At 34.7% G+C, this 24,123-nt stretch overlaps 4 protein-coding genes across 5 annotated transcripts in view; 2 read left to right on the top strand and 2 right to left on the bottom strand.

Moving 5' to 3' along the window:
* Positions 1–615: 615 nt before the first annotated feature.
* On the top strand, positions 616–2,670 carry LOC149900265 (uncharacterized). The gene is made up of 2 exons (XM_090113377.1): positions 616–619; positions 1,106–2,670. The coding sequence occupies exons 1-2, from the start codon at positions 616–618 to the stop codon at positions 2,668–2,670; spliced, it is 1,569 nt and encodes a 522-aa protein (XP_089969503.1).
* A 2,098-nt stretch (positions 2,671–4,768) lies between these two features.
* On the bottom strand, positions 4,769–16,877 carry LOC149900264 (ubiquitin carboxyl-terminal hydrolase 3-like). 2 transcript variants are annotated; one of them, XM_090113098.1, is made up of 10 exons: positions 16,652–16,877; positions 15,899–16,043; positions 14,249–14,537; positions 13,142–13,495; positions 12,526–12,674; positions 11,945–12,062; positions 10,927–11,046; positions 10,034–10,176; positions 8,281–8,427; positions 4,769–5,115 (listed from the first exon to the last, which is right to left on the bottom strand). In XM_090113098.1, the coding sequence occupies exons 1-10, from the start codon at positions 16,740–16,742 to the stop codon at positions 4,953–4,955; spliced, it is 1,719 nt and encodes a 572-aa protein (XP_089969224.1). In that variant the 5' UTR covers positions 16,743–16,877; the 3' UTR covers positions 4,769–4,952. The 2 variants fall into 2 exon arrangements, with proteins under 2 accessions (XP_089969224.1, XP_089969225.1); XM_090113099.1 differs by lacking the exon at positions 16,652–16,877 and adding an exon at positions 16,361–16,474 and having other exon boundaries at positions 4,770–5,115.
* Positions 16,878–20,181: 3,304 nt separating this feature from the next.
* On the bottom strand, positions 20,182–21,293 carry RpS17 (ribosomal protein S17). Its single transcript, XM_090113029.1, has 3 exons — positions 21,218–21,293; positions 20,924–21,075; positions 20,182–20,450 (listed from the first exon to the last, which is right to left on the bottom strand). The coding sequence occupies exons 1-3, from the start codon at positions 21,218–21,220 to the stop codon at positions 20,204–20,206; spliced, it is 402 nt and encodes a 133-aa protein (XP_089969155.1). The 5' UTR covers positions 21,221–21,293; the 3' UTR covers positions 20,182–20,203.
* Positions 21,294–21,397: 104 nt separating this feature from the next.
* Positions 21,398–24,123, top strand: part of LOC149900250 (leucine-rich repeat protein 1-like) — a 100,427-nt gene continuing 97,701 nt past the window's right edge. The window contains exon 1 of the mRNA XM_090112838.1: positions 21,398–21,629. The gene's annotated coding sequence lies outside the window, so the exon portion shown is untranslated. The remainder of the gene's footprint in view (positions 21,630–24,123) is intronic.

The raw sequence follows: 24,123 nt of genomic DNA, 5'->3' as shown, positions 1-24,123 counted from the left end.
GACCTGAAAGAACGAAGTCAGAAACAAATTAGGGAATCGAACATTTATTACAAAAGTTTACACATAGGTGAATTTTTAACCATTTGTTTAGATATATGTTACATCAATATTACTGCTTATTGACAAAATGGAGCAATATCATAGATCATAATTGATTATTGACGTATATTCCGTAGCGCGTCGGTAATGTTATTTGGTCGCGTCTAATGGAGTAAGTGCTTGGCAAATGCGCCGTGCCACTGAGCTTTTAATGCAATTTCGTCTCCCTTTGTACGAGAATTGGCGCAATCATTCCATTTACACTTTGTTTCGCCAACATTCTCACTACCCGCCGCTACGCCGCACCGGCTTTTAGCGACAACTAAATTGCTACTCTTTTCTCTACTACACTCTGTTGGAAAATATTTTTGAGTGCTAGCGTAGTCGGGGATTTTAAGGCTTTTTTATTCAGCTTTGAATTGGGAATTTGTCGAAGTGGCTCTATCTGTTCGTGTAGATTTTGGAAGGCGGAATTAACAAGAAGGTAGGTAGGTTTTTGTGTTCTTTTCGATTCCCATTACTTCGTTAGTAGCTATATACCTACTTATCTACATGTAGATTTTTTTTCATGTGAATATGGGTGTGAACATTCGGTATTGTTTAAAGTCCAAAAATATTAAAGACACTGTTTCACAATTGTTAAATGCATGGAATTAAAATTATCATGAAATTATCAATAAGTAGATACGGTGTAGGTACATAATGAAAACTTTTTTACTTATATGTCATTCATTTTGTAAAAATGACAAACAGCAGTAATTTTTTGCCAATTGCGAAAGCTGTGCAATGTGTTTTGCTATTCTGCAATTTATATCCCCCTTAGATATATCCCCATGCAGTGAATTTATTTTATTTTAGTTTTGACTGTGTGATAATTTAATATTGTTTGCAAACATGTTTAATAGAAATTTTAATATAACCAACAATATACATTTGAATAGTAAGTAGGTACCTAACTATATACATTCACTTTGTTTAATAAAACTAAATTCACGTTGGCACACTGTTAATTGCTGTTCATTTCATTTACTTATTTGATATTAATGAAACATTAGTATTCTTCTAGCAAACCGTAACGTCATACATCCGAGTATATCTTTACACCCTGTGGAGGAAAGAGAAATCAATCCAAATGCAGAGATCACCGAAATTCTAAACTCTTCTGACGAGATTGAAGAAAGGAAAGATTCAGAAAACTACAGCTTTGCTCACGCATGGTCTTATATTAGTCAAGACTTATTCACTAATGAAGATAGTTATAGAATAAACGGGTTAGCAAGAGAAAGACGCAGGAATAAAAAAAGTCAAGATGAAGAATATTCAAACAGGCCAACCATGAATGAGACTTACGATCGTAGTCCGAACCACCTGTATCCCAGTTTTTATAGTTTAGATAGAAATTACTCCAATGATCAAGAGTACAAATCGTATCATAATCGGCAAGTTAATCGCTTCACTATTCCAAATAATCTAGGTACATCTAGTACTTCATCAGATGATCCAAATGCTGACATAGAATTAATACAATGCGGTGACGCGATTTCCAATCGCGACTACTGGAATGACACTCTTGAACCATATAATGAAGAAATCTATTTCGCCCAAGAACACGACAAAGATAAAAGAACCATTTGGATTTACTCTTATAAGAATAAACGTATTCTGTCGGACAATGATTATATGTTAACCAATATATCAAGTAGCTGTACCAGTTCAACTGATGAACTAGAATTTGAACCGACTAAAGAGGCCAATATTAATCGCATAGCCACACCTATACCATATATTCCAAGACTAAACTTGAATTTAACGTCAACATTGCCAACTGTTACAGAAGTCACAGAGCCATTAAAACAATCTTCAATGAACGATGCAGATGTTAATAATGCAGCTTCAATAAATTCTATTCAAAAGACTCCCGATACTTGGTCTAGTCATGAAAAACGACAACCTTTGACTAATCGATCTAAGTCCAATGCAAACCATTCACAAGACAACCGTAGTATTTCATCGCCAAGAGCTAAAAGATTTCATCCAATGACCAAATATGATAGAAATAATAATAAATTTCAAACCAATGAGAATTTAGTGTACTGTGAACCTAACATAAACATAATTACGAATAACGAAGGGAACGATTCTGGACGTTATGATAATGAACCAGACCTACAAGTTGTAGAAAGAGGAACAAGTGTCGATCACCTCGAAAATGAAACAATCAATTTAGAGTCGTCCAATCAATTACTAACTGAAAACCCTAGAATACAAATAACCTCAAAACCTGTTAAAGGGCAAGAAGTATCAGATCCTATTGAAAAACTTGAAGGCAATTGGATCGGTGATAATAGAACTAATGATGAACCATCGATATTATATGACATCAATAATGAGAATAATATTGAACAAAAGGAATTGGACGTTACACACGTAATACCAACAAGTGCTAATCAATTTTTTATAAGAAATTTACCTTTGCTGAAACCAGCGGAATGGAATGAATACTTGCCTATTACAGGTAGCGTTCCTTCTTTAGAACTAACTATTGATACGGACTTAGAATCAACAAAAAAATCATGGTTTAAAAAATTATTTACATGTGTCAAATGTTTGAAAATTAATAAAAACTTATAATTACCATGCATCAATAAAACACGTGATTTTCAATTGCGAATTTATTAAATTCAATCACTTTGAACTCCCAGTAATTGAAGTACTTAGACAAAATACATCTGTCACAAAGTTCGATTTACATTGCAAAGAAATGTTAAAAAGATCATTCAAAAGTTTTATTTACATGCAGTATGCTATCACAATATTGAAGGACACAGAATTTGTAAAGCACTGAATAAAAAATCAATTCATCAGATACCTGTAACGGGAATGTATGGTTGAAACCTCCTTATTTCAACTTCTTATAAAATAATACCTTGTACTTAATATAAAATGCTCGATCCGCGGAAACAAATTATAAGCGGATATTACAGACAACTGGCCAACTCAACTTTGGCTAATCAGACACCCAAATTCCATATTTTTTTAAAAACCATTATTAAGGCTTGTACGCTATTTTCACAAAAAACTTTGTATTTCTGAAGAATTACAATACAACAAATTAAAAGCATGATCATCATTCCTGCTAGGATTACAATATCATTCCTATATCATTATTTAAAACCTAGGCTAGGCTATAAAGTTAGAAATAGAGTCCCGCTCAAACACCGAGGAATGTCAGGCTACCAAGTTATATTCCAAAATTGTAGATAAAATACAGAATACAGAAATGCTTATTATTTTCACTTAAAACAGAGTAAAATTAAAATGGTAACTATGTGTCTTCTGCCGATATAAAACGAATATTAAATTGTGACTATTCGCAATTGTGCGAGAGAGATAGCATGCGATTGATCACAAACGTGCGAGAGAGATGACATGCGAATGTCTATTTAATACACATTTTTATCGGCAAGGTTAGGTAAGATCTAGAATTTCAATTTAAACATGCAATTCTTCTGGATAATTTCACCGACCGACATTTTTAATATATCCCATGAACATGCAAACAAAATTATATTTTTGAATATTTCTTTAGGATAGCAATCCTTTCATGGTAGTATGTTAAAATTTGTTACACATTTTTAAGAATATTTTACAGTGTATTTTGTATTTATATACCTTAATTTTACTCTGTTATAAATTATTGCATGAGCTGATAACAGTGTTCATAAAATAGCACAAATAAATATAATCCAGAACATTTAAAAGAACCTGAGCATCAAAAAATAAAATATCATTGAACGTGACAAGAAAAATAGTTGCTAAAGTCAACTTTCGTGTAAATTACATATTTTATTCTTCATAAGTTAACTATATAAGCTCTAAACGTATCATTTTTCTAATTAAGTATATTTTGTTCTACAATTTTAATAAGATATACGACATGTTTAATCCATCCATAAAATGTTTATAAATATCGAACTGTAATAATTATAACTATCACGTACATTGTACAGGTTATGTAACAATTTTAGCAACTAGGTCGATTTGTGTAATAATGTCCTATAATATTTATTTATTTATTTTGTCCCAATACATAAGTGGCTGTGCAATTGTAAATTTTAATTATTTAAATAAGACAGCTATAAAAACCAGCTCAAATACTTTTCGTTTCTAAGCTCGTCGTAAAAGATATGAAACATCTCTCACAAACTTAAACATAACTAGCAATTGATTCACGGTCTTACATTTTTTTACGCACCAAATGCGCCGAAAATGCCAGAGTATGCGATATGACTGAGATCAACTATAGTATTACAAGTACTGCAAACTTATCAATGAACTATTACTTATTAACGTTGGCATGAAAAGGTGGGTAGCGAGACGCGTATTATTATTGTTTCAAACATTCTAGAATATGTGATACGAATTTCAAATTGCATAACATCAAACATCGAACGGGGGTGTTCGATTTTCAAAAATTTTTTAGGGCCGATTTTTCAATGCTTGGATAAAACTTATCCGTCCATTAAAGTATTACACGATAATATTAAAATGTCACGTAAACTGTCAAACACGGGCAATTAGAATACCTTTTTAAAATGGTAGTTTTATACATTACTAGCTTTCCGCCCGCGGCTACGCCCGCGTTTTCAAAGAAAAACCCGTTCCCGTAGGATTTCCGGGATAAAACCTATCCTATGTCTTTTCTCGGGTATAAAAATATCTCTATACCAAATTTCATGCAAATTGGTTCAGTAGTTCAGGCGTGATTGAGTAACAGACAGACAGACAGAGTTACTTTCGCATTTATAATATTAGTATGGATTCGACGAATAAGTTTTATCCAAGCATTGAAAAATCGGCCCTTAATGAAATACTGTCAGCTAGGAATATTTATTTAATCTGTATTTGTATGGTCACGTGGCGGTGGGTAGCGAGAACTCGCGGCGTATGTAGAACATGATGTAGGGCTTGCACGTGGCGACCGCGGTCGAGTCCGTGGCGCGGACCGTCTGGTCGTTGAAGTGGAACCATTGCTCTTCGTTTATCGCGAACGCCGTGTAGTGCCCGGAGCCGGCGCTGTTCAACATTTTAAGGTAAAGTAAAATCCAAAAAAAGGCATGCAGTTTAAATAATATAATAAATAAATATTTCGGGACAATTTTCACACACGGCACGATCTGATAACATACTAAGCTTTCGCTTGTGTTATGGAAACCAGATGGCTGATAAACATACATACATACAGTGGTGGTCACATAATTAAAGACACCCCCTAATTGACCATAAAAGATTTACATTAGGAACTACAATTATCTGAAAAAGGTATTTAATCTAGTATTATTTTTATTAAACCATACAAGACAATGTGTTCTTTAAAATGAGGGACAAAAAATAGTTATATTCCTTGTTAGTTTCGACACTTGATCTCTGTGGGAATGTAACACAAACTTTGTTTACGTACGTGTAGCTGGCCACTTAATTAAAGACAACAAGAAATGAGTTATAATTTTTTATAAATAAAAAGAAACAGCATTGTGCTTTTCTTCGTTTTGCCGCGTAATTTCATAAATCGTTGACACTCCATAATTTTTTTTAACTTTTAAAATTAAAATTCATACGTTTAATTGTTTTAATATCAATTATTATGGTTAAAAACAAGAGTTGCGACTCGTCCACAAGAAAAATTATTTTTAACTTCCATGATAATTAAAATGTTCAAAGGATATGGTTATGAATGCTATAAAACATGTCAAGATGTTCCACACGACCGAAAACGTACTCAGAAAAGCAAATCTAAGTGAAACTACTCGCCCGAAAGATTCAAAAATGGTGTTGTTGGCTAAAAAAGATCCATTTAAAGGGTCGGAACTGATACAGTTCAGAGTTGTATGGTGCAGCAGGCTTGAAGGGGGTGTCTGCAAGAACAATTAGACGGCGACTGTGTGAGGAAAACTTGCACTGAAGAGTATCTCGGAAACTTAAGCTCGGAAAGTACCACTTTTGAAGAATGTGAAGGCAAGATTTGACTTTGCTACAAAATACGAACACTGGACTGAACGAGAATGGAAACATGTGCTGTTTTTGCATGAAACTAAGATTAATATGATTAATTCTGTCAGAAAACAATATGTATCTCAATAAGGAAATGGATCCAAGATACACAAATAAGTAGTCATACATGGGGGTGGAAATATCAATGTGTGGCGCTGTTTTTCTGGACTTGGTGTTGGACCTGTCAAAAAGACAGAAGGCAACATGGATAAATTCCAGTACAAGTATATTTAAGAGCAATCCATGCTGCCCTATGCGGAGGAAAATTTACCTTTTGTTTGGAATTTTCAACACGATAATGATCCTAAGCACACAGCAAAAGTAGTGAAGTGCTTGTTAAGGAACCAATCTGTAACTGTTTTTGGATTGGCCCCCCCTACAGTCCGGATTTAAATCCGATCGAAACCTTATACCCCAGCCACACTATGCTACTCGTCCTGCTACTCGTGCTGCTCCTCGTCCTGCTCATCGCGCTGCCGCTCGCCTCGATATTGCCGTCTGGCCACACACTGCTCTACTCGCGCGATTAATCGCGACGCTCTTCACTAGGGATGGGTCGTCGACGTATTTTTCATCAACGAGACTAGATAGTTAAATGTCGTTCATCAACTAGTCATTCAACTAGTTAAAATCTTCGACTAGTCCATGTGTAAAATAAATAACTATAACTATTATTAAATAAATTCTTAAAACAATAAATTCTAATCTCAATAAAACAATTAATAAATATTTATGCTTTTTTACAAAAATTATACTCCCTAAAAAAAGTATTACTAAAAAACTTATTATCGTTTGTTTTTATAGTTTAAATTCAAAACATTGGTCTTGTAAACCAAAAATATTTTTTTTAAAAAACTTCAAAGAAAAGAATTTATTCTTATCAATAAGACTGTTTAGCCATTGAATTCAACTAGTGCATTGGTGAGCGATGGACTAGTCGAATCGTTGAGTGTACATATAGACGGTTAATTTAACTAGTCCGTTGATTCCATGACGCCCATCCCTAATTCGCACTCGTATTGCCGGTCCTTTGACTCGCGCGCAAAAGCCGACAGCAGTGAGCAGGACGATGAGCACGACGAGTGGCATGACGAGTAACGTGGCCACACTACGTCCCTGCCTACTTCCCTCGTCACTTCCCATACCACTCGTCGAGTCGTGTGGCTGGGGCATTATGGAATCAAGAAAGAAAGAAGTCGCGGCAAAGCGGTCATCAAACGTCGACTAACTTTGCAAAGCATTTTCGAAGAATGGAACCAAATTAGTGATGCAACTTGTACAAAATTAGTTGCTTCAATGCCCAAGAGATGTAAACCGTCATTACTGCCAAACGACATGCAACCAAATATTGAAAAGTGTAAAAATGTTTTGTAAATACGTCAGGCATTTTGTGTTGGAAAAATAATCTCATTAAAATAAAAAAAAATATATTTCTCATAAGCGAGTCTAATGTCTTTTGGCCAGACCTTTGCTGGGTTAAAACTGCTAGTAGTAAGGATGAATCGATTAAAATCTAACAAACCGAAAAGTTTTGTAGATAAAAATTAGTTTAGCATTAGACAACACCTACCTGAATATTTTAAAATTATTTAACAAGTTCCAATGGTAGTGTAAAAAAAATGTTGAGAGAAGTGTCTTGGGTAGTATAAAATGCTCTTAGTGTCTTTAATTATGTGACCACCACTGTATATAATTTTAAATAAATACTTATATAGATAATTAACACCCAGACACAACGCAAACATCTATGTTCATCACACAAATATTTGCCCCGGGTGGGAATCGAACCCACGACCTCTGGCTTGGAAGGCAGGGCCACTACCAACCAAGCCAACCGGCCAGTTTGTGTTGTAACGCATATAATATACAGACTCGGTGGAATCGGTGACCGATAGCATAAATCGACGTGTGTGATTCTAAATGCATGCATGAGTCCGTACGCCATGTGTATGCATACGTGTGTATACATGCAAGTTTATGTGTAGGTACTTGTGTATGCATGCTTGTCCGTATGCCTGCGTGTGTTACTTGCATGTGTTTGTGTACATGCGTCCGTACGCCTGCGTATGTATTCGTGCATGTGTTTGTGTACATGCGTTCGTACGCCTGCCCGTGTATGCGTGCATTCGTACGCGTGCATGTGTTTGTGTGCTTGTATGTGTGTGTGTGTGTATGTGCAGTGGCACTCACCCCGAGCCGTGGTGCACAATGACAGCGGCGAGGTCGTACAGATAGTTGCCGAGGGGGGAGCGGCGCGTGTCGGGCACGTTGGCGAGCACGAACCGCGACATGTCCAGCGCGCGCAGCGGGAACGTGATCGTCGTGTCCACTTTCGTTCTGGAACAATACGATATTGTTAGTGGAATCAAAACCAATTTCTAGAATTTATGTTTGCAAAGTTTACCGTAACATTCTCGCTCATCATCAACACAAAATTTCGGGTCATTTGTAACATGATGGCGGTTCTACAGGGGTCTTAGTACGCAATGACAAAAAGAAAAATGATGGTCAGAACGCTGATACCGGATACCTTAAGATACTGTAATATTTTATAGTAGAGAATCTTAACATAAAATATTATAGTATCTTCACCGTGTGTGACGCGCTTTAAGCGTGGATACAAGGCTTAACACAATAAACTTTAGTGTAATTACGATGTTTCGCGTTATAACCGCTGAAATCCACACTAGGTGCGTCTGGTGCTACTGCGGCAGTGATAAGAAGAACAACATCCAGCCGCGCGACATGTTACGCCAGCTAGCAACGTCGCGCGCTAGCTGAAACTTCATATGCAAGCTGGCAACGTCGCATGTTAGCTGAAACTTCTGGCAACGTCGCATGTTAGCTGAAACTTCATATGCAAGCTGGCAACGTCGCGCGCTAGCTGAAACTTCATATGCAAGCTGGCAACGTCGCATGTTAGCTGAAACTTCTGGCAACGTCGCATGTTAGCTGAAACTTCATATGCAAGCTGGCAACGTCGCGCGCTAGCTGAAACTTCATATGCAAGCTGGCAACGTCGCATGTTAGCTGAAACTTCTGGCAACGTCGCATGTTAGCTGAAACTTCATATGCAAGCTGGCAACGTCGCATGTTAGCTGAAACTTCATATGCAAGCTGGCAACGTCGCATGTTAGCTGAAACTTCATATGCAAGCTGGCAACGTCGCGCGCTAGCTGAAACTTCATATGCAAGCTGGCAACGTCGCATGTTAGCTGAAACTTCATATGCAAGCTGGCAACGTCGCATGTTAGCTGAAACTTCATATGCAAGCTGGCAACGTCCCGCGCTAGCGGAAACGTCGTATGCAAGCTGGCAACATCGCGCGCTAGCTGAAACGTCGTATGCAAGCTGGCAACGTCGCGCGCTAGTTGAAACGTCGCATGCAAACTGGCAACGTCGCGCGCTAGCTGAAACGTCATAATATGCAAGCTGGCAACGTCACGCACTATTGTGCATGCCATGTTCAGCGTCACGTATTGCGAGTGAAATCAAAATAAATAGTTTAAACGCGGCTTAATATCGAAATTCATCCAGTAACATGTTGTCGACAATTAACATAATAGCCAAATATTTTCGTGAGCGGAATTGTAATTTTATCCTAATATTTTATCCATAAGTTTCTACGGAAATATAATCCTAATATTTTATTCATACGTTTCTACGGTATTTTAAACTGATGTTCTCGAAAGATATTAAAGTGTAATAAAAATAAGCTATTTAAATCACTACATAGTATAAAACAAAGCCGCTTTCTCTGTCCCTATGTCCCTTTGTATGCTTCAATCTTTAAAACTACGCAACGGATTTTGATGCGGTTTTTTTTAATAGATAGAGTGATTCAAGAGGAAGGTTTTAGTAATTAATTTATTAGGTTTTAGACAAAGCGGGCGAAGCCGCGGGCGGTAAGCTAGTCTTAAATATAAAGTATTTTTAAACTTACCTAAAATAATTATTCCATCTAAACCGCTTCAGATGTAGACACAAGACATTCGGAAGTCTCCGAATCCAAAACTGCTTGGTTGACTTTTGTTTACATTTACAACTACTGCAAAAATAACGTTCCGTGTCCGCTAGCTCTTCGATCTGCGAAATAATACATTAATTTACAAAATTATCTATCACAATTAATTAAAAATATAATAATACAATTGAAACCTATCTTATGAGAATAACCGATTTTGCACGCCTCATAAGCGAAGCGTTGAGGTGGGTACTACTGTCACTTCGCGCAAAACATCTGATTTTTCAAACTTAAAATGTCTTTATGTATCATACATTGCACTTGTAAGATAATACATACACACACATATTAAGAAAAAACACTATTTTTAACGTTCATGATATTTTTGATGTCATTTTTGTTATTTAAACTAGTTAAAAAACAGTTTAAAAAAGTTCTGTCTTGGACGTCCGTGTGTCTGTATATGCGGATCCTTTTTCTTGTTAACACGATAGCGACCGAAATACTTTACTAATCGAGTCTTTTTTTTTCTCTTACGCTTGAGTATGCTCAGGAATAGAACCCTTTCATTTTTCAGGGTCTGATTCGATGTGGTTTAATTGTTATTAAATAAACAAAAATAATAATTAATAAATATTTATTAAAAAAAAATTATGAGGCGTGCACTTTTGGATTTTCCAAATTATTTTTTTTTCTTATTTGAAATAAAATCAGTTTAAAATCATTCATGGCGAAATTTTTACCATTTCCACGAAACGAAAGTGTCTAATGATGGTAGCTATACATAAATACAAAATTAATCAATCTACCACATTATCATTATATGAACGTAAAAATATTTTTTCAATAAATATACTATTATTATATTATACCTGTACGAAGCTCGACAAACAGTCAGCGAGCGACACCGGACCGCCCTCCGGTAGCTCCAACGAAAGATCTAGAAACGGATCGAACTTCTTACTTTCCGTGCCGCACGCTAGACATCGAACCTGTGAATAAATTTGGTTGCCTGTAAAATCGGTATACGGGCGAAAGTTTTACGTGACAACGACTTTTTATGTCTGTCTCTCTCGCTCTTAGGCGGGCTAACCATGCCCGCGTGCCTCTCACTCGCTCTCATTGTGAGCGCATAACGTGAGCGGAGCGTAACGCAGTTTCTTGAAGTGTCACCCGGCAAACCAATTTATAAGACGTTGTCACGTCAAAAATTAACATATATAAGCACTAGAGGTCCGCCCCGGCTTCGGCCGTGGTACATATTTCGCAATAAAAGGTAGCCTATGTCCTTTCTCGGGTATCAAAATATCTCCATACCAAATTTCATGCAAATTGGTTCAGTAGTTTAGGCGTGATTGAGTAACAGACAGAAAGACAGAGTTACTTTCGCATTTATAATATTAGTATGGATTTGTACAATTTAAATGTGCAAATTTTTCCCGTATTATTCTTTATTCCGGTATTATTTTGCGCTTCGTTGGACTAATCCATAATATTATAAATGCGAAAGTAACTCTGTCTGTCTGTTACTCAATCACGCCTTAACTACTGAACCAATTTGCATGAAATTTGGTATAGAGATATTTTGATACTCGAGAAAGGACATAGGATAGGTTTTATCCCGGAAATCCTACGGAAACGGGTTTTTCTTTGAAAACGCGGGCGAAGCCGCGGGCGGAAAGCTAGTTTGTTATGAAATCATGTAACATATTCACATTTATTATACTATGTAATTAATAAATATCTAAACAGACGTTTTTTCGTAATTATGCTCGTAAATGTTCGTAATTTAATTTTTAAACACAAATAAAAAAAGTGCATTTTTATTGATATTTTATATTCCTATTAGATAATATGCTACTTATTCTGATTTTGAAAATATTTTATTACCTCACTCTGTAGAGTCCCTCCAAATACTGCAGTAACAATAGATGCAGAGGGCGCTTTCGGAACAAACCCTCCTTCCGCCTTATCGGGAGGCAACAACTGTAGTAACTCCGTGTGTAATCTGCAATTAAATCATTGTTAAATTATCCTCTTTCACAATATATGAAAAATATTAAACAATAGTTTGATCATTTTTAATCCATACTAATATTATAAATGCGAAAGTAACTCTGTCTGTCTGTCTGTTACTCAATCACGCCCAAACTACTGAACCAATTTGCATGAAATTTGGTATGGGGATATTTTGATACCCGAGAAAGGACATAGGCTACCTTTTATTGCGAAATATGTACCACGGGCGAAGCCGGGGCGGACCACTAGTTGCTCATATTTTAGCAATAAGAATCAGTTTCTTTATTTCGTTATTTCAATGTAGCCTGTCGGTTATTGTAATATATATCGCGCCGACAGGCCGTGAAAATAGAAATATTGTTTTTATAATGTTTATTATTGGTAACATATGATTCTCTATTTTCATTAATACATTTTATTGGTTTAAATAAGTAAGTAATTCCAAAACTCACCTATCAAGCATATATCTGAGAAACTCGTGCGCATCCTGTTGCTGGTATCCCCTGAACCTCGGCACCACCTTCCAAATGACAAGGAACAGGCATTCCGGAGATATGGCTCCTTTGGAACCACACCCGCCGTTGTTGAGATTTATCAGAACCTGTTGAAAATTGAAAAAATATATATTTAAAGCTAGTCACATTGTTATGTAATAGTATTTTATACAGTTATAGTATAAACTAGATTTCCGCCCGCGGCTTCGCCCGCGTTTTCAAAGGAAAACCCGCATAGTTCCCGTTCCCGTGGGATTTCCGGGATAAAACCTATCCTATGTGTTAATCCAAGTTACCCTCTATATGTGTGCTAAATTTCATTGTAATCGGTTTAGTAGTTTTTACGTGAAAGAGTAACAAACATCCATACATCCATACAAACTTTCGCCTTTATAATAGTATTAAGATTAAGATTATGATAAGATAGTATAAATAAGTTCATTAAAACATTCTGATCACAAATTATTACTGTATCATTGTTAAACATAAATAAAAATAGTTACATAACATTCAATAACACAGAATAAGAATCCAATAGAAAAAAAACGTTTAAGAAAAACAATAAAAAACTTGCCTTTCTAAGTTCCTCAGCCATAATAACATCATGCATCTCTTGCCGAGTATAGCTTCTGGAATGATAAACCTTCCTCCCATTGGTCTTCATCTCCAAAGATGGCAACTGACTGAAGTAACAGCTAAACTCCTGTATGTTGTTCAAACTTTGCAATACAGCATTCATGAAGCATGTATTCCCTAAATTCTTTAAGCCGACTATTTTTTTATCCCTATGATTCTTCCCATTTATTGGTGATACTTTTTTCTCTTTAGACTTGCTCGACTGCATACTGTTTTCTGATGTGTGACTGTCATTGGAATGAGATCGCTTTCTAGATCTGGGACGTAGGCTCCGCACTGGTTCTTCAACATTCTAAAATGTATATAATAATGTTAATTATCATCTCAAAAAGGTATATTATATGGGCAAAAAGTTAGTACCAGCTTAATTTTATTTAAATTTAGTATCGTTTTCTATCTTTTATTAGATAATATAGTATTTAGTAGGGGGTCTTTCAAGTATACAAATAATTTAACAACATTTTATGCATAAGGATTTCAATATTCAATCGTTTCTTTGGCTGTGAATGAACTAGTAAGAGCAATTAAAATAATGTTACGATTCAATACTAATTGGATATACCAAGAACAGCTAATTGAAATATGCAAATAATTTTATATAAATAGGTAATTATTAATCAGTCCCCTATCAAAGTTCAGGAAATGGGTCATACACTGATGACTGATGAGGTTATCAAACCTAGATGATCATTCCACATATAAAAACAACAACAACATTATAATTTACCAACAACCCTTTTAATGAAAGCCAGAATAAAACCATTTATTCCAAATACACAACAGATGCATTATAAAAAGTAATAAAAATATAAATTTATGTGTGGTTATTTTTAAATTAATGTGAAAGTATTGCATATGCTTATTACAAGCAACACATGCTTCTGCACTTGATATAAAATTATATAGACATTGAAATAAAATTGTAAAGTGCTGACTCTGAAGTCTGAACACTACAAAAGATTTTTTTCTTGCTAAATTTATAAAAATATTAAATGCATACATATAATATAATAATATTATAACATTTCCGAGTATAATGGCTTACCTTTGATACTCTAACTTTATTCTCGCTGCCCTCTGCTATACTTGGCTGTGCTTCCACATTACAAGTATCTGTATTTTCCAGGGTAGGATTACTTTCACTAGGTTCTGTTTGTGATTTATCATTTGACTCATTTCTTATATTATTTTTATCTTCACATTCATCAGTACCTTCATTTTGATCATTGTTAGGATCACAATCTTCTTTGCTGTTAGCGGTCTTAATACTTTGTCTAATTTTGTCAATAATATGCTCTTCTGTGTCATTTGAAACATATTCATCACACTTGTAGCTGCAAAATGAAGCGGTTTAAATATTTTACTCATTTTTCAAGGAATTGTGAATAAATATTTGCCTTATCATAAATCAGGCCAAATGAGAATTAAGAGATTAAGGTTGATTTGATATGATAAAAATGTATACTATGTGTTGTTTAAAGACATTCTTATATGCATAGATATCTAAATACATAAGAAAGCAAATAAAGAAATAAAATTGTCTATTTAAGATATTTGAGAGAGGATAAGTGGATATTGGTTAAAATATTTTTCAGGATTTATATACAATACTAGCGGTCCGCCCCGACTTCGCCCGTGGTACCTACATGTTTAAACTATCCTATCTCTCAAGCTGGATCGAACTGCACATGGTGTGCGAATTTTATTATAATCGGTTAAGTGGTTTAGGAGTCCATTATTCATGTCCATATACAGGGTGTACCAAAAAGTAGTGATGAACGGAAGCTGAGAGGTAGAGGACCTAGAGGGCTATCCGAATCACCCCCATGTATGTAATGCGATTTTTCGTATTTTCGGAGTTATGACGATTTTTTCAATTTTTCACCTATCGCCGAGTACGATGATATTTTCACCCCGGACATAAACCCTATTGATTATTTTCCGTGGGGATACTACAAAGACGAGAGACTGCCACAATTTAGACGAAATAACCCGGAAATTCATAGTAACAGAAGAAACCATTAAAAATGATAAAAGGGCATTCAGACATTTAAAAGACAACTTTTTACGGTGATGTCGCACTTGCATTGAGCAACAGCGGGGTTATTTTAAAAATTTCTGGTAATTAAACACCTATTTATTGGTTTTAATGATCATCATGTTAATTCAATTTTTGCACTTACCACATTTAGATTTAAATTTTTCGATTGAAGCCTTCTGAATAATAAAATGAAATTTTCAGGGTAGCTATCTGATAGATAGAGCAAGTTTTTAAAAGTCAAACGGAAAAATTTTTTTATGTGATTTTATTTTTTTACGGGCCCTTGAAGTGGTGAACATACTGGGTAATTTTATCTTTCTTGCCATTTCATTCTTTTTTTTATTCCATTCAAAGATCTAACGATAGTAAATGTTACCATACTGAATTGGCCTATCTTTCAGCTTAGCACACAAAAAAAATCAAGCATCTTCCGCAATCATTGACGTCAGCATGAGTGAAAATATCATCGTACTCGGCGATAGGTGAAAAATTGAAAAAATCGTCATAACTCCGAAAATACGAAAAATCGCATTACATACATGGGGGTGATTCGGATAGCCCTCTAGGTCCTCTACCTCTCAGCTTCCGTTCATCACTACTTTTTGGTACACCCTGTATGTCCATATATTAAGATAAAATTTATCAGAATCTTACCAATACACTGAGTACATATCACAACTCATGCATAGTTGATGGTCAAAAGTTTCTGAATGTGTCTTTGCATGTCCGTTTATGTATCTTCCACAGCTTACAATGCCACATTGTAAACATAGCCAATTCTGTTCTGTTACTGAACATTCTGAAATTGCAATTTATTATTGTATCCATCAAAATGTGTTGTTTTCTGTATAAACAAGATCTATTTATAGTGTTTTTATTTGAGTATGGAAACTTTGTTAAGAATCAAATCACATGTAGGTAGGTATTATGTTTATAGAAATCTTTCTACATAAAGGATGGGTGTTCTTTACAAAATATTTGAAGGGTGTTTCTACTTTCATACAGCAGCATTAGGCCACGCTTATGACGTCAGTGATTAGTTCAAACTGCGCAAAAATATATCTTGTTTTGTTTAGTGAGTCATTCTAATATGCTTTCCAAAACTGTATGTCTTACAATGGCTATTTATGTTTTCATGTATACCCCTTTTAGTTTAGCATTTACATTAGCCTTCATGAAATAAAAGGTCACACTACACATAGAACATTATTAGGATAGGAATATTTTTGCATCCGAAACAATCTTCACGGTCACTAATGCCTCCCCTCCCCCCTGCGAAACAGCTGATTATTTTAGTTCGCTGTATTGATTTTTCCACTAACCTCTTATTTTAAATATATGATGACACATAGGTAAGAACTAGGTTTTAATGTTAATTTAATGCACTATATTTATAGTTTGAATTACCTGAACATTTGAAGTTCTTTGTGATTGTTGTGTCCTCAATGTTGAGTTCGCTAAACAACTTGACGTTATCTAATAAATGTGAACATTCCATGATTCATAGTAATTATAAGACAATAATAAGTATTTAAAAATATCTTTTTAATTCATAAAAATTAAATTATCTTAAAACACACTAAATAAAATCTTTATTCCGAGCGAGTGCGAAATAGCTTTTTAGTTTTTACACACATTGAATAAGCGTGAATGAGTAGGAAAACATCCGAGTCTGATATTATAAACAGACGTTCGAACTGGTGCGACCGGACCACCGTACTCGTGCGGTGCGATCGACTCGCCACACGACCGCACCGCACCTAGGGTTGCCAGTATTTAAGATGCCAGGATTTAAGGGTTAACAGCATCAAAAATACGAGTTTTAGTTATTTTTTACGGGAGATAATTAAAACAGCAATGTTAAATAGAGAAAATTTATTTTTGGCATTTATATTTGCTGTTGGAAGAAACAGCTTTTAATAGCTCTTCATTTTCTAAAGCGAATGTATAAAAATCTTTGCACGATAATTTAAAATTACATTTAATTAATTTGCAGCTTCGCCTTTACAGTTTCAATATTCAATTGGTTTCGGCTATCCGTCCAGGCATTGCCGCACAAAGAAAATATTCTTTGTTTAAAAATTATGATTAAATTTACGATTTTTAAAAAACATTTAAAATATTGGAATTTTCGCGGCCGACTGAGCTAAATAAATTCGTATAAAAAAATAGATACACTAGTGACTAGATAATTTATTACGTTGCTAATATATGAAGTGATTAAAGGCGCAAATTATCCCTTTTTGAAATTTTCGATATTGTCGATAGAGGCGAAAGTATTGTAATTTTTACTGATTTTCGTTTTTATTTTTTTATATTATATGCAGGCGTTAGTAGAAGCTCTGTTTAGTACCAAAAGAAACCTTGAACTGAGTTCTACATGTGACAAAAATACCACATTCTAGCCACGAAGTTATTACGAGATATAGATTTTCAAACAATGTCAGGGTTGTCCCTAGTAAACAAAATTATATATATCATCTATCTATTACCAAGTTTTTGTTTATGTTTTAGTCGTTAGTTATAGTCGATATTTCAAAATATTATTATATGTAGGTACATAATCTTTATATGTAATAAATTAACTGAACAAAAAAAATATCTTAGATTTATAAGACAATTCAATAATATCAAATTAATACAAATTAATCTCCTTTTTTTGTGAATATTTCGAGCATTGATCATAGTAATCTCATTAAAAGTCAAACCGAATTCCTTGAAAATCTATTTCTCGTAATAAATTCGTGGTTAGAATGTTGTATTTTTTTCACATGTAGACCTCAGATCAAGGCTTCTTTTGGTACAAGTACAAGTTACAACCATTGAAAAGAAGAAAACGAAGAGAAAAGAATGGGCAAAATTATATTTAAAAGACAGGGATTCATTCAGACATATGCAGTCATATCATAAATCTTTGTAGAGTTCTAAAATTTATATTATTAATCTTTTTTCAGTATTAGCCACGTCATCCGACGCCATCGCCATTGATAACGATCGACCGACGTCCGTTTTGTTTGGCGGTAGAACTATGACTAAAGCTGTAATAAGTATATAGTCTATGACTAATGCGCTGTCCGGTGCGATCGCCCGTCCACACGCGCGAATTTGGTACGGTCCGCACCAAGTTCGGATGAAAAAACCATCGAACCAACCGTACCGTCAATAATAATAATTATGTCCGACGGACCACTGTACACACGATCGAATATGGTCCGGAGCGTACCAAGGTCACGGTGCGGTCCGTACCAAATTCGAACGTCTGTTTATAACATGACGTAGGTACCGTCTCGCTCATTTCATCGCAAGTTCAACAATTCCTGCGTTCGAATAGTTTCTGTGGCAACAATAATTATATCATACAATTATTATACATTTATTTAATTTCTAAAATAATTATTTTGTTTTAAACCTGCTTTCCTATTTTTTGGTTCCTGATTATCTCATTAGTAAGTATGCTTTTGCTTGCATGTGCCTTGTGTAGCCAACTAAAAAAATAGACAAAAATCATGTAATGTGTTTCAAAGCCAATTAAGCTTTGAAAAACAATACTACTACTACTAGCGGTCCGCCCCGGCTTCGCCCGTGGTACATTTTTACGTTTTCTCTCCGAACCATCATCAAGTAATATTATAAAAATTATCGAAATTGGTTCAGCCGTTCTCGAGTTATGCGCTTACCAACACATTTTGTAATTCATTTTGGAAGTGATGGTTATAGATTTTTTTTTATTATTTATGAATATTACCTACCTACATACATAACAATACCTAAACTATAACACATTCGTGCTGCGATTGGACTGATTTTGATGAATTTTAATTTTTAACATTGTATACTAAGGTCCGGTCGCGGAGCAGGAAGAATTTCGTACATTAACCTGTTATTACCTGTCACTGTCACTCCCTTGTAAAAATAATGTGTCTTGCTCGCACAGGTGCAATGACCGCCGTCCTTAGGGATTGTAAACCTTTAACCTGAGAGCGTAAGGTTTGTGTTTGCTTGATTGGTGTCAGGTGTTCAATTATGATTTTGTGAATTCAACATTTATAAGAATAAACCTCAAACTCTTTATGTCCAATCAAAATCCGCCGTCGAAATCGCGTGTTACTTACGTATTTCTGTAATATTGTACCTACATAGTAAATTATTTTTTGAAAAATAAGGTCATAAAGAAGTTTCACTTCTTATGTGTGTACACGCACACTTTTTTTATATAATATATCGTGGTTATTGAAAAAGTTAAAATGTAACTAAGTAATAAGTATTGTAAATGAATAAAGGACATTTATTTAATAAATTAGTAAAAAACATTTTCTCCTCCAAATATTTCATGTAAACTGCACTTCATTCAAAAATGTTTGTGACCACTGTCAGTAGGTAAACAGGTCATTGTACGAAATTCTTTCTGCTCCGCGACCGGACTTTAATCAGTAAACGAAAATTTAGCTGGCCTAACTCTATGGGCTGGCGATGCACTATGCAGCCTTCAGATTCGAAAGAATTAATTGTGTAATCTTAAGTAGATTTAATTGCAGTATGTAAATAAAAAATCAGTCATATCACTAATTGAAATATGTAACCAGTTTTATTATGGGCTTAACTTCCCAAACATCCTTAATACCTTTCATACATAAATTCAGGAATAGACTGAACAAAGTGCCTACAAGTTCACATAAATAAAATAAAACTAATTTATAGGTCAAGAAAAATGTTCATAATAACCAGACTAGAATTAATGATATATTATGTTCTACATACACATAATAACATTATGGAACTTTATTGATAGTTAAAATAAATTACTGCCCAAAAAAACTAGCAACTAGAACACTCAAGACTCAACACACACAAAATTAATGGTTCTTGTCGATTTACGAAAAAAGATTGTATAGGTGTGCATAATAGGGTTAAGGTAACTTGAAAGCAAACACAATAAATTATTTTTAAAATTTATTATCCTTAATTACGTCTGCCGCCATAGCCACCCTGAGTTGCGGGTTGCGTCAGTTGGAGCCCATTGATGTTGTTGAAGTCAAGCATTTTCAACATTTCCTTGGTGTCTGGGTCAACTTCAATGATGTCATGTTCCAGGGCCGAAACTTCCGGAACATAGTTGTCCCTCCTTTCACGCTCCTCCTCTTGCAACTTGATGGAGATACCTCTTACTTGGGAATGTCTGAGACGCCTCATCAAATGAGTGGCGAAGCTGTGAAAGAATTCCAAAAGTTTATGTTTTAATTTAAATTAAGGATTTTTTTCATTTGAGGAAAAGGTTTTTTTAATATTGTATGTTTCAGTACATAATTTTCAAGAATTATGTAGAGGACTGTAAATGTGGTTAAAGGAAATGGTGTCTATTTTATACAGTGAATTGTTAGCAGTGTTTGTTTATAAATTAAACAAATAACGACAATATTAATAATTGAACTCAAAAATTAACTTTGTGTTGGTTTGTCTGAAAATGATGTAGTAAATTACAGCTAAGTACTTTTTTTATAACAATATGTAAACAATTCAAAAATAAAAACAATACATAATTTAAAATATTTTAACCATGGTCAAGAGCTAGATTGCTTATACACACTTGTAACATAACGAATATTACTTTTACATTCAATATTCAATACATAAAATAAATAAGACCGACTTCATGTTAATTTTAGGTTAGAAAACACTTACCCAGCAATTTTGTTACGAAGAGGCTTGGTTGGAATAATGGCTATTTCCTCGCATATTCTCTTGTTAGTATCAAAATCCAAAGTCAGCCTGGTGTAGTATTTTTCAATAATGATTTTCGCTGCCTTTTTGACAGTCTTGGTTCGTACACGACCCTGGAATATTTTAAGTTTTTCTTGTAAATACTCATTTTAAACATCTAAACTTCTATACTGATACAAATATTTTCTTCAAAATCGTTTAACAATTGGTGATTAATAAGATAATATGGGATTTTTAATAGAAAATTTTGATTACCATTTTGAATACACTGCAACTATCTCTTGACAGTAAACAGAAAAGAAGTTGTCAAACGTCAATGAAGGACGATTTCCATTATATATAGTTCCATGACGATTTCATATTTCCATTTACTCTATGGTTTCTTTATTTATGGTTTGTTGATGATTAATTTGTAATATTGGGTAATTACTAAAGCGTCTTATTTACGGTCCATCTTGACGTACGTCCCGCCAAGGTCATACACGATGCACGACGCAAAACGACAGTGAATAGCGTTGACGTACGTCAATAATTATTATTATTATCTTGCTGGATGTGCACGACCAACTTTTCATCCAGCAAGCACCCCCACCACCGCGAACGTCGTGCAGATGGACAGTGAATAGCGCGGACGTACAGCAGATTAGTGTTGCCAACAGAAATTAATGTAAATACTTAGAAACGTGGCCTATTGATATGATTTTTTTGTGATAACTTAGTGAGTACATGAGCAAGCAAGAAACGGTTATTTTTGATTTTTATGTACACAGGAAATCCCAATTATCATTACTTTTGGATCAACCTTGTACACATGGACAGTTTATATTCAGAAGTTATTATTTTAAAAGAACTCCAAGGCGAATTGTTGAATAACACAGATTTTATGCAAAAGTCCACTGCAGAAAAATGGAAATTTATTTAAAAAAAATATCTTGACGAATTTGTTTGTTTTAAAAAAAATGATTAGCTATATACTCTCTGTTCCCGCCACTTTAGCATTTACTGAAAGAGTCTTTTCGGTCATGAATGTGAAGTGGCGGGAAGAGAGAAACCGACCTTCATTAAAAATTAATTAAAAATGAGCTCTTGAAATATATAAATTTAGATTTGGAATGTTTGGATTCATATAATTCATTTAAAAATAATGACAAATTCTTAGTTACTGCAAAAAGTACAAAAAAATACATTTTTAAAAATATTTATTTACTCTTTATTTACCTCCTTTAAAATCAGATATACTCTATTTCTTCAAATAAAAGTTGGCAACCCTAGCCATGCTTGATGCGCGCACGATCGTCAGTAGGATACATCCAGCACCGCGGCCTTGAGCCGACGTACGTCGGGGATTGACCGTGAATAAGACGCTTAAAGCGTCTTATTCACGGTCAATCCCCGACGTACGTCGGCTCAAGGCCGCGGTGCTGGATGTATCCTACTGACGATCGTGCGCGCATCAAGCATGGCTAGGGTTGCCAACTTTTATTTGAAGAAATAGAGTATATCTGATTTTAAAGGAGGTAAATAAAGAGTAAATAAATATTTTTAAAAATGTATTTTTTTGTACTTTTTGCAGTAACTAAGAATTTTTCATTATTTTTAAATGAATTATATGAATCCAAACATTCCAAATCTAAATTTATATATTTCAAGAGCTCATTTTTAATTAATTTTTAATGAAGCTCGGTTTCTCTCTTCCCGCCACTTCACATTCATGACCGAAAAGACTCTTTCAGTAAATGCTAAAGTGGCGGGAACAGAGAGTATATAGCTAATCATTTTTTTTAAACAAACAAATTCGTCAAGATATTTTTTTTAAATAAATTTCCATTTTTCTGCAGTGGACTTTTGCATAAAATCTGTGTTATTCAACAATTCGCCTTGGGGTTCTTTTAAAATAATAACTTCTGAATATAAACTGTCCATGTGTACAAGGTTGATCCAAAAGTAATGATAATTGGGATTTCCTGTGTACATAAAAATAAAAAATAACCGTTTCTTGCTTGCTCATGTACTCACTAAGTTATCACAAAAAAATCATATCAATAGGCCACGTTTCCAAGTATTTACATTAATTTCTGTTGGCAACACTAATCTGCTGTACGTCCGCGCTATTCACTGTCCATCTGCACGACGTACGCGGTGGTGGGGGTGCTTGCTGGATGAAAAGTTGGTCGTGCACATTAGGAATGGGTCGTCGACGCATTTTTCATCAACGAGACTAGACCGTTAAATGTCGTTCATCAACTAGTCGATCAACTAGTTAAAATCTTCGACTAGTCGATGTGTAAACTGAAACGAATTGACACGGTCGACCGACGCGCGACGGTATTGGTAATCGAACGTTCGTTAATCGTTACCTTGAACTGAGGTCTACACTCTACATGTAAAATTCCACATTCTTACCACGAAGTTATAACGAATTATAGATTTTCAAAGAATTCAATGTCAGGGTTGTCTCTAGTAAAGAAAAAGTGAGAGCTGTTTTTTAACAATTATATATTTATCACCTATCTATTACCAAGTTTTTGTTTATGTTTTAACTTGTCATTTTAAGTCGTTAGTTATAGTCGATATTTTACCATTATTCAATATATTATTATAGGTAGGTAATCCTTATTATATGTAATAAATTAACTGAATAAAAAAATATCTTGGATTTTTAAGACAATTATTCAATAATATCAAATTAATACAAATTAATCTCCTTTTTTTTCAATATTTCGAGCATTGATCATAGTAATCTCATTGAAAGTCAAACGGAATTAACGGTAAAAATATTGAACTATCAACTAGGTAGTTGATACAAACGTGTCGACTGACGAGCCGTCTACGACGAGTCGTTTAGCCGTCTACGGTGGACTATTATACGGCCACGTCGAAGAGTTAACCGTCCGCGTCGCGGACGCGTTGACGAGCGTTTCGACTCTTTTGTTTAGTCGTTAAATTCAACTAGTCCGTTGATGAGCGATGGACTAGTCGAATCATTGAGTGTACATAGACGTTTAATTTAACTAGTCCGTTGATTCAACGCCCATGCCTGGTGCACATCCAGCAAGATAATAATAATAATTATTGACGTACGTCAACGCTATTCACTGTCGTTTTGCGTCGTGCATCGTGTATGACCTTGGCGGGACGTACGTCAAGATGGACCGTAAATA

The sequence above is a fragment of the Colias eurytheme genome, chromosome 19 (assembly GCF_061535395.1).
Source record: "Colias eurytheme isolate Ceu_HAF_F1 chromosome 19, ilColEury1 Martin Lab GWU primary, whole genome shotgun sequence".
Taxonomy (NCBI): Eukaryota; Metazoa; Arthropoda; class Insecta; order Lepidoptera; family Pieridae; genus Colias; species Colias eurytheme.
This window is presented reverse-complemented; position numbering and strand designations above follow the sequence as displayed.